The 18,080-nt window shown below is 37.9% G+C and overlaps 1 protein-coding gene across 3 annotated transcripts in view; it reads left to right on the top strand.

The window, feature by feature from the left end:
• Positions 1-18,080, top strand: part of SLC25A13 (solute carrier family 25 member 13) — a 133,091-nt gene that overhangs the window by 58,589 nt on the left and 56,422 nt on the right. For all 3 annotated transcript variants that reach the window (XM_039522376.1, XM_039522374.1, XM_039522373.1), the window contains one exon: positions 15,821-15,960. In XM_039522376.1, coding sequence (XP_039378310.1) covers positions 15,821-15,960 — 140 coding nt within the window. The remainder of the gene's footprint in view (positions 1-15,820; positions 15,961-18,080) is intronic.

The following is an 18,080-nucleotide window of genomic DNA, read 5'->3' as shown; positions in this document are numbered from 1 at the left end:
ACTATTTCTGCAACTGTTGTGTACAGATTCAGAGTACCTTTTGTATGGTACTGTTTTGATACTTTGTCATTACACTAAGAATCATTACAGAACCCCTGAATGACCAAAGCTTTAACAGCAGGGTGCTGTAGTTAGTGCTGGTATGATCAAGATTTCATTATTTTTAAGATATGTTCCACAATATGCTTATATCTTTATTATGACTGTAAGCTGTTCTTGCAGGGACTGTACTTTCACCTGTTTGTATATCACCTTGTACAATGGTGCCCCAGTTCTGATCGGGGCCTCTAGAATAATCAAAATAAAGAACTGACTTTTTATGGTTTGTTCACTTACTCACTAACTTGAATATTCAGTAATACGTGATGGATCTCCAAGTCATTAGCTCAAATTGGTGAGGAATTACTGTCCTTGACTGCTTTGTTTGCTTATGCTATATAATGTAACGTTCTTTCAACTTTCATCTAGATATTATGGGCCGTATAGCATTGCTACATGTGCAAAATCTTACTTTGATTCTCTAAAGGCACCTCTACACTGCATACCACATTGGTGATATGTAGCATATATCTAGCTACATATTGCAGTGAAAAGCAGGCTGTCTCAACACTGGTGTATAACTATATGCAGCAGTGAAAGGCTGTGACAGAGAGGAGGCAGTGGGGATAGGCTCTGGAAGTGGGGAGGAAGTAGGATGCTACATTGCTAAAAATAGCAGTGTAGACTCGGGGAAATACTGCTTGGGTATGTAGAGAGACCTATATGGTAAATACTAAAAGGGTTCAGGCATGTCTTTACTTGTCTAAGCAGTGCCTCAGAGTCTGCCCTGCAATTAATACCCCTGTTAGGAGGGAGTGCAGTAATGTACTCTACATGCCACCATAAGGACTCTGCAGTGTAGACCTACCCTAGTGGAGCAGTTCTGATCTTTGCAATTTTATAGTGACCAATAGTCCTCTTATTGTTTGATAACGGATTCTGCACAATTTATGACTGGTGTCATTAATAATGCATAGAAGTTAGACTGCTCATATATTTATCTCCAAAATGTAAAATTTTTGCTTGCGACCTTGACATTAATTTCGTAGATATTTAGTTTCTAGACAATTCCGTAAATGTGGTAAGTTTTGGTTTGGGTTGTAAGTGTTCTGTAAGCAGGCATATATTTTTTATGACTGCATGCTAAGTTAAACAAAACACGTTTTAGACACAAGTTAAAGCTGTCATTTTAAATGTAATAACCCTTTTCATGATTGTGTTTTATCGAGCCTTTTGGAAGTATAGCTATGCCTGCTAGCACCACCAAAGTTAAAATTGCCTACTGACTGGAGGTTTGGCATAATTTTTTTGTTTATAAATAAATATAAAGAGTTCTACTGTGGAAAATAAAAAATGTCATCTTCCTACTTAACCGATTTACTCTCTGTTCACAATCATTCTTATCAGCTTGGTTTAGGGCAAGTTGGATTCTGTTTCTTCACGTGCAGCAACACAGAATTGTTTAAATTACTGATTGTTGAGTTTGTACAGGCCTAACTGAGACACAAGGTTTGCACAAGTGTAATCAAGGCATAATTTGGCATCCAGAATCTTTATTATGGAGGGAGATATAAGAGATCCCAACTAGATTTCGCAGGGGTGATGTTTATAAAAAGATGCTGTTTTTATTAAACCAATTAATTATTTGTATTACAGTAGCATCTAGGAACCTCACTCAAAGGTCAGAGCCCCATTGCACTAGGGAGGTACAGACATTTAACAAAGACATTGCCCTGTCCAGAGCAGACAGAAGAGACAAACAGGGTGAGGAAGGGTTGGAGGATGAAAATATGAACAGAATTGAGGAGAAAAACAGAAGTCATAGCTTGCATTTGTCTGTTTAATGTTGAAATCACTGAGACACAAACGTGGATTCCTGTGGTAATTTTTTCTAATTTTGCGTGACTTGAATTTAACTTCAAAATAAATTGTGCAGCTGTTCTTAAGCTGTATGAATCTTTAAATGATTTCTTATTCTTCTGTCTAATGGCTATTATCTCTTTTCTAAAATAAAAACCTGGTGTGCTGTTACTCTAACATTAGAATTGGGCTTTCAGTTTTTGTTCTCCAATGTCCATGTAATGCTGCTGTCCCGAATTAATAGCAATAGAGTCAGAAGTCCTGGTTGTACAACACCTAACAAAAATGAAAACCAAACAGATGCTGCAGAGCCATGGCTTCTCCATGCCACTGAGTCTGACTAAAAGGGGCCACCTTTAATACAAGACTCTAGGCTCACGTGCCATTTTGCTCCTTTGCTGAGACTGCTAGCAAGAATGCTAGAAAGACAAGGCGGATGTGGTAGTATCTTTTATTGGACCAACTTCTGTTGGTGAGAGAGATGAGCTTACACAGACCTGAAGACACTCTATGTAAGGCCTTGTCTACACTGCCACTTACAGCGCTGCAACTTTCTTCTCTCGGGTGTGAAAAACCCTCCCCCTGAGCGATGAAAGTTTCAGCGCTGTAAAGTGGCAGAGTATATAGTACTACAGCGCTGGGAGCCATGCTCCCAATGCTGGGAGCTATTCCCCTGGCATAGGTGGTTTTATTACAGCTCTGGGAGACCTCTCTTACAGCGCTGGACCCCCGACATACCCTAAGATTGAAAGCTTGTCTCTCTAACCAACAGAAGATATATTACCTCACTCACCCTGTCTCTCTGATATCCAACATGCCTACAACACTGCAGGCAGCACGAATGTTGGCACTATGGTAACTGCTGTCATGATACAGACACCTCTCTGCCTAGAATTGGGTTAAGCCTACCAATTCCTTTTACATAGGCTACCTAGCCGCCATCCAAAGCAATGACTTTCGCTTTCCATCAGTGTAATCCAAAGGTTAATGTATTATCTAGAGGTGAAAGGCTTCACAACCCATTACCAAGTCATTCACCTTTTGATTTACTACAACTGTTACAATTTTTTAAATGATCAGGTTGCAAACAATGGAAAATCAGTTCCCACTTATGAACAATAAGTGTTAAACAATTGAATGCAGATGCACACCAATATCAGATTGGCATGTCTGTGTTGTGGGGTATCTTGTCAAAGATCAGTAAAACCACACAGAAGCCTTTCCAGTTCAGTGGGTCAAAAATTCACTTTTTATGAAAAGCTAAATGTGGATTTGTGCGATTGACTATAATGGCTCCAATTTTGAAAGCTTAGAGATAACAGAGCACTTCCAGTTGGTGGGATAATTTGAGAATACTACATGCTCAAATGGCTAAAATATTGTGCTTTCTGCTGCTACTTCACGCTACTTTAAAAAAAAAAAGTGTGGGGAAGGTGGCATGAAGCCAATTTGAGAGTAAATCACAACCATATAAGATCACTCTTTGGTTAACTGTGAGCTGAAAGTTAGCCATCCTTTATACTTATACTATAGGGCAATTTGGGTAACAACCAGAACTTCCCCCCACCTGTACACATTTTGTATGGTAGCAACAACAGTGTATGTTTTAGCCTTAATTTTGTTCCATCCTTTTTAAAGTTGTACTGGATTGCATATTGAAAGTTAAATGCTGTAACAGACTCTTGGAGCAGTGAAATTTTTTGCTATTATGAATTTTAATATGTAGTTTCAGATAGCAAAATATATTTACACACAGTGTGTGTATCTTCTTACTTTTTAAATTGGAAAATCTGCTGTTACCTAGCAGTTAATGACTATTTTTTTCCAACAGTTGGAATGCAGGACCAGATTTGATAAGATGATAAAAGAAAACAAAACTGAGAACATGTTGGAAGTGCTCAAAGTGAAAATTGCAGTTTAGGTAGGTTTTGGGGTAGATAGTTAGACATTTTAATTGAACTAAAATAGTTTTATACTAATACAGCACTGTTGTGGGAGTATGTTTTGTAGTGCATTTGAAATTGAAGTATTTAAGTGGGGCGGGGAATGTATGTTAATGCTTTTGCAAGAAAGCGATTTTTGTAACATCCATCTAAACAAAATAGCTGTTAAAGAAATAGAGCTCACAAATCTGCATCAGAGAGAAATATAACAACTTGGACTGCTTCAGAATAATGTCTCTGAGCTAGAAGTATGCATTTTGTCACTTTAGTTAGTTAGTGTTTTGTATTAACTAGCTGTTAGGAAATGATTCTGTGAATTCTGAAACAAGTTTGTGTTCCCAGACCACCTCCACAAAATTGGTTTGCACCAGTCAAGGGATGCTGTGACTCAGCCTGGACTCTGAGGGTATGCCTTCACTGCAGAGTTAACCTAGGCTGTTTTGTGGGTTTTAGCCCAGCCCTATCTACTTTCTCTACACAAAACCCTTTAACTTGTGTTTATATATGCTTTGAATCCAGGCTGGCTTGCTTGCCTGGGGGTATAAGTTAGAGCCTAGCTTTTGCTTTAAGATTTTTTTCCTTGTTGCATATCATCACAAGTAATAGAGATGCTGTTATCAACAGAGATACTACCAGATAATGCCGTTTTTAACCCCTATGGTAATCCAGAAACTGAATCTGACATTAAAGTTTTAGCTACATGTAAACTGGTGCAAACTCCTGTGTAGATGCTATCAGTTCAAACATAGCCTACCAGTATATCTCTTTAGTTTGCATTTAGAAATCAGGGTTGGCCTACAGGCAGACTTGCCCCAAAATAACTAAATTAGTTTAAATTACCACCTTCTGTTATTTCTGTTCAAGTTTGTGTGACAGATACTCTTGCTTTGGAGTAACTGTCCTATTTTGATCAGACTTCAGCAAAATAAAATAGGATAAACTCCCAAACCTAGACTTGCACCAAAATGACAAAAGGGATGAATTAATACCAATTCAGTTACATTGGTGCAAGATTGTGTGTAGGTCAGCCGCATTGTATGGGTGCAAACTTAAACTAACATAAGTCAGGTTTAAAGAGAGATTGTGCCCACTCACAGGGGGACATCTTTAGTTAAACTGGTACAACTTTGTGTGTAGAGTGGAGATAATAGCTCAAGTAAGTGCAATTATCTATTTTGTGGACCAAAATCTCCTTCCAGTCACATTTGGCAGTCCCCCCTCCCCCATTGTCTTCAGTTGTATGCCCTCAGTTACTACTGTGCAAACTGCAGTTTTCACAGGTTCAACAGAGGAAAACATAATTTGAAGACAATGGGGGTTGGATATGTAACTGAAAATAGATTTTGGCCTGCAATATCTTATTGGTGATGAGTAAGAAGGAAAGAAGTTAGCTTGACTTTTGGACCCCAAACTGAGGGATAGATTGTGGTCCATTTTGCAGACTGACTCAAGGAAGTAAGGGGATATAAGTCACTCCCCAGCACTCGTGCACTGTATTGCTGCTTCCAGCCTTAGTGGGGGAAGGTGTGTTCTGGTTGTGGGGAGCCCGACAAGGTTGCGGGATTATTTGAAGGCCAGAAGAGTGAATTTGAGAAAGAGATCTTTCAGGATGAGATCTCCATCATCAGAAGGAAGCTCCCCACAGACCAGGATCCATCAACTCAAACTGGCACCAGAACCTGCCATAACAATAGATGCAAAACCTTCAGACCTATCTCCAGTGTTACGATGATCAATATCCCCCACAAGGCACATTTCAGGATCCACGAGTCCTATACATGCCTATTACAACACGTGGTGGTAGCTCATCCAGTGCACTGAATGCCACAATAGCCACTGTGTGGGTGAAACCAGACAGTCTCTCTGTTCTCAAATGAACTCTCACAGAAAACTGATAAAAGACAAAAATACCACATCACCTGTGGGCAAACACTTTTCACAAAATCATCATGCCATATGTGACTTTCTCAGTCCTCTGCCTCAGAGGAAACCTGCACAACACATTCAGAAGATGAGCCTGGAAGCTTAAATTCATAACTTTGCTGGACACTAAAAATCATAGTCTTACTAAAAACACTAGATTTATGGCTTATTACTATAATCTGTAAGCTACTAACCTCCCTTTTTTGTCTTATGACTGCAGAGGTGTTAAAGGGCTACTTCATCTTGAAGAAGAGCTCTGTGTAGCTAGGAAGCTTCTCTCTTTTTCTCAACAGAAGTTGGCCCAATAAAAGATATTACCTGATCCACCTTGTCTCCCTCAGAGGGAGATTGTGGCTCTGGGAGTCGAAACAGTGCACTGCCCCTTACTCCAGGTAGATCATATACAGACAATTCAGTTCTTTGTAGGGCTGGTTATAGGAAAGCAACATTCGACTTCTGAACTGAGCAAACCTTTCTTTAAAATAATCTTGACTATGTGAATCTAAGCTCCAGCTATAACACTGCTACTTTTCTCGTTAGACCCAACTGTGGTTAATATAAAAAGGTCCTTGTCAAAAGGGGTTGAAGAGGCAACATTGATATTGGTGCATGATGTGAAACTGCATCCACTTATCTCATTACGTCATTTACCTTATGAGTTCTCCAGTTTGTCTTGTGTTCTCTGCTTAGCAGAAGATTCATAGATTGTAGGGCTGGAAGGGATCTCGAGAGGTCATAGAATCCATCCCCCTGCCCTCATGGCAGGACCAAATAGTGTCTAGACCATTCCTGATAGACATTTATCTAACCTACTCTTAAATATCTCCAGAGATGGAGATTCCACAACCTCCCTAGGCAGTTTATTCCAGTGCTTAACCACCCTGACAGTTAAGAATCTTTTCCTAATGTCCAACCTAAACCTCCCTTGCTGCAGTTTAAGCCCATTGCTTCTTGTTCTATCCTTAGAGGCTAAGATGAACAAGTTTTCTCCCTCCTCCTTGTGACACCCTTTTAGATACCTGAAAACTGCTAACATGTCCCCTCTCAGTCTTCTCTTTTCCAAAACCCAATTCTTTCAGCCTTCCTTCATAGGTCATGTTTGAGAACGGTAGCCATGTTAGTCTGGATCTATAAAAAGCAACAGAGAGTCCTGTGGCACCTTATAGACTAACAGATGTATTGGAGCATAAGCTTTCGTGGGTGAACACCAAGGGAGGAGAAACTGCTTTTGTAGTTGGCTAGCCAACTGTGAATGGCTAGCCAACTACAAAAGCAGTTTCTCCTCCCTTGGTGTTCACACTCAACTGCTAGAAGAGGTCCTCATCTGCCCTGATTAAACTAACCTCGTTATCTCCAGACTGATTCTGGCCTGCATATTTATACCTGCCTCTGGAAATTTCCATTACATGCGTCTGACGAAGTGGGTATTCACCCACGAAAGCTTATGCTCCAGTACATCTGTTGGTCTATAAGGTGCCACAGGACTCTTTGTTGCTTTTCATAGGTCATGTTCTCTAGACCTTTAATCATTCTTGTTGCTCTTCTCTGGACCCTCTCCAATTTCTCCACATCTTTCTTGAAATGCGGTGCCCAGAACTGGACACAATATTCCAGTTGAGGCCTAACCAGCACAGAGTAGAGCGGAAGAATGACTTCTCGTGTCTTGCTCACAACATACCTGTTAATGCATCCCAGAATCACGTTTGCTTTTTTTTTTTTTGCAACAGCATCACACTGTTGACTCATATTTAGCTTGTGGCCCAGTATCACCCCTAGATCCCTTTCTGTCATACTCCTTCCTAGACAGTCTCTTCCCATTCTGTATGTGTGAAATTGATTGTTCCTTCCTAAGTGGAGCACTTTGCATTTGTCTTCATTAAACTTCATCCTGTTTACCTCAGACCATTTCTCCAATTTGTCCAGATCATTTTGAATTATGACTCTATCCTCCAAAGGAGTTGCAATCCCTCCCAGTTTGGTATCATCTTCAAACTTAATGAGCATACTTTCTATGCCAATATCTAAGTCGTTGATGAAGATATTGAACAGATCCGGTCCCAAAACAGACCCCTGCGGAACCCCACTTGTTATACCTTTCCAGCAGGATTGGGAACCATTAATAACTACTCTCTGAGTACGGATATCCAGTCAGTTATGCACCCACCTTATAGTAGCCCTATCTAAGTTGTATTTGCCTAGTTTATTGATAAGAATATAATGCGAGACCGTATCAAATGCCTTACTAAAGTCAAGGTATACTACATCCACCACTTTTCCCTTATCCACAAGACTCATTATCCTATCAAAGAAAGCTGTCAGATTGGTTTGACATGATTTATTCTTTACAAATCCATGCTGGCTATTCCCTATCACGTTACCACCTTCCAAGTGTTTGCAGATGGTTTCCTTTATTACTTGCTCCATTATCTTCCCTGGCACAGAAGTTAAACTAACTAGTCTGTAGTTCCCTGGGTTGTTTTTATTTCCCTTTTTATAGATGGGCACTATATTTGCCCTTTTCCAGTCTTCTGGAATCTCTCCTGTCTCCCATGATTTTCCAAAGATAATAGTTAGAGGCTCAGATACCTCCTCTATTAGCTCCTTGGGTATTCTAGGATGCATTTCATCAGGTCCTGGTGACTTGCAGGCATCTAACTTTTCTAAGTTAGCCATGCTTTTCACATAAGTTGTTACCCAAATCATCAGGATGGAATGTCAAGATTTCTTTTAAGGGCATAATACATATATAAGACACCCAAGCCCAAAGTGACTACTTTGCTGGAACAATATAGTTGTGTAATATTTGTCCAAATGAAAAAGAAAATGGTAAATTTAGGCCTGAGTGAAAAAATTATTGATTTGAGAAGTTTTTCACATTTAATACAGTGGATGTTTAGGAATTATAGCCTATAGAATTTTTAGTGATAAGTTCTAACTTTATGGCATGCCCAAGTAATTTTTTCCAAATGTTAGAAATAGTTAGTGTAGCTCTTCAGAAGACGGGAGTGGACGTTTGAGTGTTAATTTAGTACACCCTGATCTATATTATTAATTATGAACTCATTCTTTCAAAACTTTAACATTTTAAGCTCTGAAATAGATAATTATTAAATTAAGGCTTTCTAGCATGTGAACAAACTGCATGATCATTCTACAATACACTTTATTAATGTTTTGCAATTATAGCTAGTGTTCATGGCAAACAAATGTAAATAAATTATTTTAATGTTTATAATATGTATCTAGGTTTCAGTATCTGCTATAGATTTCAGCAGAGTCAATTTGATTGAGAAAAGGTTGGCTTAATATTTTGGTCCTTTAAAAGTACATTTCTGTGAGCTTAGTTGAATGCTATTAACTAAATAAAATGATAGAGAAGTATGCAGAAAAATTATGATAGTGTAAATATAAAAGTTATTTGTTTTTATAATACTATAGTTTCCCTTCAGATAAGTTTGATATTTCAGGTTCTACTTGACACACTTAGACATTTTCAGGTTAAAATCCAAAGTTTAGTAAAATAAATTAATCTGTTACAAATAACACCATGGATTACTAAAACTGAAAACTTAGAATGTCCTCTTTGCCGCTTTTTATGCTTTTTGATTTGATTAACAGCTCTCTGGACAATAGAAATGTGCTAATTGGTCATAGTCAGTTTTTACTAACTTTTCCAGGTGTTTGTGCAATAGCACAATGCTGAAATATTACTATTCCTGACATTGCAGGGTGAATGCTTTCTTTTTAAAATTAAAAACAAAACAAAAATCCCTGCTTCTGCTGGAATTTTTGATTTTTTTTTTCTTTTGTAAAAGAATATTTATGTAAAATCCAGATTTAGGGTGAAATTTGACCTGACAAATTTGACCTGATAAACTCTCTTTAAAAGTTGATTAAAATTTATAAAAAGACTTTTCTGAAGTTACCAAGAGGGCATAAATGTGCTCTTTTAATTCACCCTTATTTGTATTTTGTCTGCTTTGTATCATCTGCTTTGGTTTAGTTTGCAGAGTGGTGCAGTGCTGCCCTAAGCTTTGAAGTAAAATTAAATTTTAAAAGTGACCACCTTCTGTTGTAATGCTGGATTTAGAAGATAAGGGAAGAGTTCAGTTTGAACTGAGGAACAGCTTGGAGTGAATTGTAGTAAATGTTCTAGTATCTTTTGACAGTTAAATCAAAGGCCAAACCATTGTAAATTTGTTCATGGAGCATGAACGGTTTTAGTATCTGAATCAGACAGTAAGACTACAAATGACGCGAATCAGTGAAGTTTTTCTAGATGAGTGAGTGATGAGTGTAGTGAGGGAAAAAGGAAAAATTTAATATCCAGTCCACTGAACATTATAAGAGTTTGTGAACCATGAATAGTGATGAGAAGAAAGTATATGGTATGTGTAAAAAGTCTTGGGCAAAGGGGGGGGATACCATGTCTCATACCATCAAGTAGTCAATAAAAGCACAGTAGGCAATCTTCCAGTCAGCTAAATGCACCATATAATCCAACATGCACAATGTCAGAAAAGCACCCGGTGTTAGTTTCGAAAACACACTGACGTCAGTTTACATCATCGTTTTGAAATGCTCTTAAGTATTGAAGCTCTCTGCCTATTGTACTAAACAGCTAAACAAATATTGAAGTTTGTTTGGGGCAGCACCTCAAATCTGACTAAACTGTAGTAAGAAATCATATTTACTTCTTCTCCTTCAGCTGTTTTGGTTGTTCGGAGGAATATTTGTATTTATCTGAATTCCTGGGGTGGTACAGGTATATACATACGTATACCTATGAATGCACGTAAGTAATAGGACAAAAATACTAGGATAAATGTATATTAATTTTGATATTGTTTTCTTACCAATACTTTTGATAACGCGTTTCAATTCCTTTGTTATAGGTTATCTAGGTGTTTGTAATTTGCCCAGCACCTTAATGTTAAGGTGCAATACAAATCATTAGGAAGCATACTTTCAGACTTGAAATAACCATTCTTTCTTACCCCTCTTTTTGTCATTTTCTTGAGTTGAGGTTGTTCTGTTCATCACAGAGAAGGAGTTTGAGGGTGCATCTTCATTAGGGGAAAAAAAGGTGTATTCTTACTTTTAGTTAGCTAACACATGAGGTAAAATCGTAGTGAAGGCAAGGCAGTTATCTGCAAACATCTGTGTAAGCTACTAAAGTAAACCCTAGGCAGCCTATAGTCTTTTACCACAACCTGCTAACAAGTGTGAAAGTTACAAACTGGCTTGTCATCACGAGATCTTACCTCGTATTAGTTACTTCATGTAAGCTATTACACCACGTAGGAACACACCTTTTTCAAAGTGAAGACATAGCCTGAGAGATTGACTTGATACGTTCTTTGTAAACAGACTTTCAGGGCTCTTGTGATACGCAAACAGTGCTAGTCTCATCCTGGAGGGAGGAGAGGTGGGTAAGAAAATAGGATATTACCAAGCTTTTTCCTAATTGCTACAAAAGGGAGACTGATTTGGGAGTAAACCACAGGACTGGTTTGAGAACATCCATATCCTTTTGGAAGATTAGAAGTGGTTCTTAACAGGAGGAGGCAGCTGTTTCCTCTGCTTGCCTGACTGAAGATATTGGGGCTGTTTTAAAAAAAAAAGTAGTCTAGGCTCAAATGCAGCAACAGAAACTCTCTAAAATCTCCACAGAGGGGCTGCAGGGGGCAATTTCTGTTTCAGTGGGATATGGTCCTAATACAATGCACTTGGAAAAGGGATGAGACCTCCCTGTGAACCCATCCGATTTCCCCAAGAGTGGAATTTTGTGCTTGGATGTGCTAGCTGACAACCCAAAATACAAGCCTGCTGTGGAGTGCAGACAGGGGGGGGAAGGGGCTCTGAGAAAGAGAACAGTGCTGTCTAGGGTGAGGCATTTGTCCCAAATTTATTGAGAAAAAATTTCTTCACTCTATTTTGTAGGCTTTGAAAGCAGCCTCTGGATGTTTAGTTCTCAATGACTGCTGGGATAATGCCAGGTTAACTAGGATCAGCTGATGGGAAAACAGGGTGGACAAAATTTGGTTTTCTTAATTAAAAAAAATATATTTTTAAAAAATTCTAAATTCAATACAGGCTTTTTATTTTTTTAACCTATTTAAAATTAAATTTGAAATTGACAACCTATGTTAAGGCCTAAGCGGACTATGATCTTTGTAAGCCATTTCAATTAAATAAAAATAAGTTGAACAGTACATTTTTTGCTGCCACATTTTAAAGAAAATCAAACCGCTGAACTTATCATTGACTAGGCACCTGGAACTAGGGTGACTAGATGGCAAGTGTGAAAAATTGGGATGGGGGTTGGGGATGAATAGGTGTATAAGATAGAGCCCCAAATTTCGGATTGTCCCTGTAAAATTGGGACATCTGGTTTGTTGATGTGCTAAATCAACTTTTGACTGTAGTAGCCTCTTCTGCAGGGGCAGAGAGAATATTTTTTTCATTTCAGTTTATGCTGATAGTTCAGTTCAATAACTAGTTCGTTCAAGGTTAAGAAACCAACTGGAAGTTGAAAAATCAGGAAAGCTTGTTTTCCTCTTCCAATCTATGAATTAAAAACTAGGTGTGAGAGGATGAGATCTGCTAACTACAGATATAATCTACCGTTGTTTAATAAATCATTTGGTTTTAAATATAAAAACACATTTTGATAAACTTGATCATGAGGTTTTTTTCTTATGTATCCAACACCTTTAAGGAAGTTTCATTTTTAAAAAAGTTTGTTTTATGGCATTTTTAGTAGAATTTGAGTTTCTGTCCAAATGGAGCTTCACACAAATTACAGGTAAAATATTATCATCTAGTAAATAAAACATGCATAGTTCACCATTTTCTAACATAATAAAATGTGTAAAATTTGAGAATGAATACATGTAAATTAAGCTATATAATTGTTTAAATAAATGCTATCAATACAGCATATCCTCATGGTTAACAAAAAGAAGCACCAAATTTAGTGTAAAGATTATATTTAGTTGTAATTATCAGCCAATGAGAACCAACCTTTCATTAGGAAATCATTAAAAATACAAATGCAAAACACCATTAACACTGGTGGTTTAAATTAAGGTTTCCTGCTTGTTGATTTAAATCATGATTAAAATTAGTGATTTTAAATTGCTTTGATTTAAATCAATCCACCCTGTGGGGAATTTTTTAGTTCTCCTTCCACCACTCTGACTTCCAGATCTTCACAAATTAGGTCTGATAAAAGATTAAACTAATAATCCCATTGAAGGAAGAAGTAATAGTCTACAGTGGAGTCTCTCTCAAAGAGAACCAGTTTTAGTACCACTGTCAACAGTCCCAGATGATGGAGGACTTCCAGGCTCAGGTTTTTAAAGGTAATAAGGTGCCTATTATCAGAGGGGTAGCCGTGTTAGTCTGGATCTGTAAAAAGCGACAGAGTCCTGTGGCACCTTATAGACTAGCAGACATATTGGAGCATAAGCTTTCGTGGGAGAATACTCATTTTGTCAGATGAAGGTTCCTATTGTGATTTTCAGAAGCCTCTAGATGCCTTAAACTAATTGACTACAAAGGGCTTTAGGTGTCTAGGTGGTTTTGAAAATCCCGCTAGACACCTAAATGCCTTTAAAAATGTGACTCTAGATGGTTAGAGTATCTGAAGAGCTGCTGCCTTGGAAAATATCTTTGCTATGTACCCTAGATTCAGGTGAATTATCTTTGCTGTGGTGAAGAAGGCTCCCAGGTAGATTTGGAGAGGTTTTTTTGTTTTTTTTTTTGTTTTGTATTTTTTACATAGTAAATGCATTTTAAATATTTATTGGATCAGGGACATGAATTTGGGTCTTCCACGTCTCAGGTGAGTTCATTAACTACCTGACTACAGAGTCATTCTCTTTCTCCCCTTCTCTCTCTCTCTGCCCAAATGACTGTTTAACTATTTATACACAGTGGAACAGCTTCAGCAGGAGACACTGAGAGAAACCTACACCAGAGTATCCCATAGCCCAGTGGTTAGGGCATTCTCCTCCAAGGTGGTAGACCCAAGTTTAAGTCCCTGCCCCACACCAGGCATAGGGGGGAAATTGGATCTGGGTCTCCCACATGACAGGTGAGTGCCCTAACCACTGGGCTATAGCTTATAAGGAGTTAACCCCACCGCCTCCAAGTCTGCCTCTATCATCGTTTCCTCTAGCCATTTTGTGACTCCATCCTTTTAAAAATACCTGGAAACAATGTTTTGGATTGATGAAACATTTTATTTGATCTGAAATGGACTTTTTTTCAGAATTTTCAAATGTCAAATTTGGTTCGACCTGAGCCAATATTTGTTTTCGATTTTTTTGAAACTGCCAGCAAACTGAGAAATCAGCTCTGCTTCCAGGTGAGAGACATTGAGAGGTGGTCAGAGAGGAGAGCTTTTTTTCCATGCTAATCCCAAATGGGAGAGACACTAGTCACTTGGGTATTGCCTGTAAAATGGCTGACAGCCCTCTCACCAAGATAGTTCTCCATGTAGGGTATCACCTGGACTTTGCAGTCTAATGGATGAAAAGTGCTATGTAAAAGAGAGATACGATAATTATTATTTCTTTATGGATTGCTGCTTCTGCCACTACTAAGATCTTTGTTAATGTCCTCAGAGCCAGGTAAGATCAAGGGGAGGGAGGGAGCACTGGGAATGGACCTTTCTGAGTGCGGATTGAAGATAATTCTGACAGGAATCTAGAATTGTTATGAGAAAATGTGTTTTTTAGATCAGTTGGCATGAGGAATTTAATTGGGCTTGAATGTGTTTAAGCAGCTTCGGTGTTAGGGAATATAGTAGGAAGCCACTTCAGACCAATAGGTCCTTCCATAATAATTTTTAAAAAATCCTTCACGTTAGTTTTCTGATCTTTCTCCAACTCGTCAGTGGCTCCCTTCTCCTTTTTCCCCTTCTTCCTCCTGGAAAAGGACTCAATAGCAGACACCGTAAGTTATCTGCTGGACATCAAGGCCATCCACTTGGTTGCTCAGGAGGAATGAGGTAGAGGATTCTGTTTCCTCTACTTTAGTATCAAAGATCATGGGTAATCTGTCAAGGTCTAGACTTCAAATGATGACAAATTCTTGTAGGACTATAAATTCAAGATGGAATCTTTTGATCCCTTAGAGTCACAATCAAGTCCAAGGAGTTTGTCACATCATTACATCTAAAAGATGTGTAACTTTTCATACCTATTCTTGTGCTCATTAGCTAGAAGATGTACTTAATTAGATTCCAGCAATCCACTGCCCTTATGTTGTAATATTCCGATTGGTATTCATCATTCCTATGCCCATAAATCAATTAATGATACCTTAAACCATCTAAAAAATTCCTTCAATTGTGTATGAAATCCGTTTATTAGAAATCATAGTGGTAAGGAATGCATCTGGTAGTCTGAGTTTGGAGGATCAGGTCCTAAGCAAGTACTTACTGGTCAGATTAACATTTTTTTATAGGAAACCAGAGATTTCAAAAGTTAAAGTTTGTTTTTATACATATATTTTCTGGTGTATAGGACTAGCTGACTATTAAAATGGACCTTGAAATATTGGTATTTTTGTAGCTATGTTTCTTTGAACGTAGAAGACTTTGAATAATACTACTTTTGTGAACAGTAGACTGATCCAAAAATTCGTTGTTCTTTGAAAACAGGTTAAGTTTTGTCATCTTCTTCATAGAATTTCAGTTAATCTTAATCTTTCCTTGACAGAGACCACTTTGAAACAATGAAGTGTCTACTTGGTTCTCTTTTAAACAGATTTGGTCAGTATGTAACTTAATAATTAAAAAAGATTCTTTGGGATCTTGTTTTGTGAGGCGTTGTACTTGAAAACTGAGTTTTCTTTGTGAGAATAGATAGTTTCTTCTAGATTTATGATTTAGTTAATCAGTAAAATCCAAGCTTGTTGATACATTTTATAGGGTAATCTCCTATGTGAAAAATGTTTTCCTATTAGACAGAAAAAATCAGTACTACTTTTCTATGTGTGGCTCCTTATTTTTTAATCAGATCTCTTTTTTTCTCTTTTTCTAGAGGATGTTAAACAAGTTTTTGGCCAGACCACAATTCATCAGCACATTCCGTTTAACTGGAATTCAGAGTTTGTTCAGCTGCATTTTGGAAAAGATCGAAAAAGACGTCTAACGTATGCGGAGTTTACTCAGTTCTTACTGGTGGGTTTAATGCAATAAAGTTTGTCATGAGTTTCACAGTTCAGGGCAACTGCATCTGTATTCCCTCTCTGTAGTCCTGTGAGGGCACCCACTCTAGGCTCCTGGCTCCTTATCCATCATTCTCTTGGGTAGAGACACGCATCTCTCCCGCTTCTGATGGGGATTTTTTCAGGCTGCATAATTCCCTGCTTACACAGTGAGACTGCCAGCATGCCAGACTGCCTAAACAGGTCAGTGTCTGAGCTTTGCTTTCTTTTCAAAGGCTTATAACAATGTAATTATCAGCAGTTATAAGATACCACTTTATAGGCAAGCATATTTATTCTTAAAGTGAAAGCATTCCAGTAAAAACATATTTAAAAAAAAAAAAAAGTTCCTACACATCATAAACGCTTACCAGAGGCCATCCATCAGTCTTATGGCTGTTCAGTAGGCAGAAGTCCTAGATTGATGTCCCTCGGTTGGACAGAATGTCCTGCTGGTTTGATGAATCAGAAAGATGGCCGTGAGTCAGTTTAAATTCAAGCCATTTATCCAAAAGTCCTTTCTTTGTCTGTTAGTCTCTGAAGAATCCAGTTTGAACCAGTATATGTGAGCCTCCAGGTGGTGGTATTTTTCTGGAGGTGTTATAAGCTGAGTGAATTTGCCTCATCAGTCACCCTCCCCATGGAAATGCATACTGGCCCACAATGATACATAAACTTAATACAGTGAGATCTCCCAAAGATATTGGAGGTAATTGCCTGTCTGTCACAATGAATAATAAGAAATGTGCAAGAATCACAATAGTAATTTAGTGAACACCATATTGGCAACATAGCCAACAATGGTGTATTTGGGCTGCTCTTACTGTCAGAAAGCTGGATTTTAGAACGTTATGCATTGGCAGAGATAATCTGCTTGTGGTAAAATGGCTGAATCTAGGTAGTTGTTACTTTTTTGGCACTTGAATGTGGCATGAGTATTTTTTGATGGGTGTGGCTCACTGTTTCAAGCTCATCTTTGAGATACGAGGGGGGAATACCCAGACCTCAAGACATTTAAAAACTGTAGGAGATCTTTCACTAGGAGAATCCAATATGTTAAATAATAATAGATGTTTGTACAAAATATTGTGCATTTTGAACTCACTTGCCAAAACTGATATTAAGGAATGCTTCATTTGATTATCATAATTCTATGGTTACCAAATGTATGTGATTTTAGTGGTAAAATACAGTAATGGTATTCCTTCTGCTGCAGACTTCTTATGTACACTGTTTGTTTGATACCATTTAATAACCAAATAGTGCATCAGATAGAAAATTCTATTTATTTTTGCCTGTGCTTCATAGAGAATAAATAAAAGCTATCTCCTCTGGAGGGAATCATTTCATGTCTATGGTTTTTGATATATTGCTACACAAAGCAAAATATCATACAAATGAAAAATCAGTTAATGATTTTGAAAATATGATAATACTTTCCATAAATAAAATGAGATGCATGGGTACCTTGTTTGAATCCATTTTGAACACATTGAGTGCCAGTAAAAATTTTACACAATAGTTTTAAAATAGGAGCCTACTTCAAGACCGCAAGGTTGTATTTTTTATTTTTCTGTTTATGCAGGGAAGTTATTTCACAGTAGGAGGTGGTATCATTTTGATGAGGAATAATTAAGATAATGCTATTGAGACAAATGTTTCAAATTGACTCTGTGAAATAGAGCCTAATTAACTCTTTGCCTGAAGAGGATGTAGGAGATCATAAATGCAATCATATTCTCTTGGTTTTAATAATTACTATTATTGCTAAATACCTAGGCTAGACATGTATGCTGACTTTGGTAGACTGTAACATCCTGGTTCTGTATCTGATAATCCTGCTTAGTTTAGCTGCTTATTTGGAGGTGTGAAGAAAAACTCAAATTCTAGAAGAAGGTGCCTGGATTGGTAATTGGGTGGAGTCTCTCCTCTGGGTCATCAGTGCAACTCTACCTTGGTTCTATAGTGATCAAGTGCCTTTTGAATTGGAAAGCTTTGATAGCCTGTGTGAAAAGGCTCACGGTTCCTAGGGAGCAGGTGTCTACATCACAAAAATACCATAATGATTGACATTGTTTGCAGTGTAGTTGTAGC

This window comes from Mauremys reevesii, linkage group 2 (genome assembly GCF_016161935.1).
Source record: "Mauremys reevesii isolate NIE-2019 linkage group 2, ASM1616193v1, whole genome shotgun sequence".
In the NCBI taxonomy this organism is placed as follows: domain Eukaryota; kingdom Metazoa; phylum Chordata; order Testudines; family Geoemydidae; genus Mauremys; species Mauremys reevesii.
The sequence above is the reverse complement of the archived record's forward strand: the minus strand, read 5'-3'. Positions and strand labels throughout refer to the sequence as shown.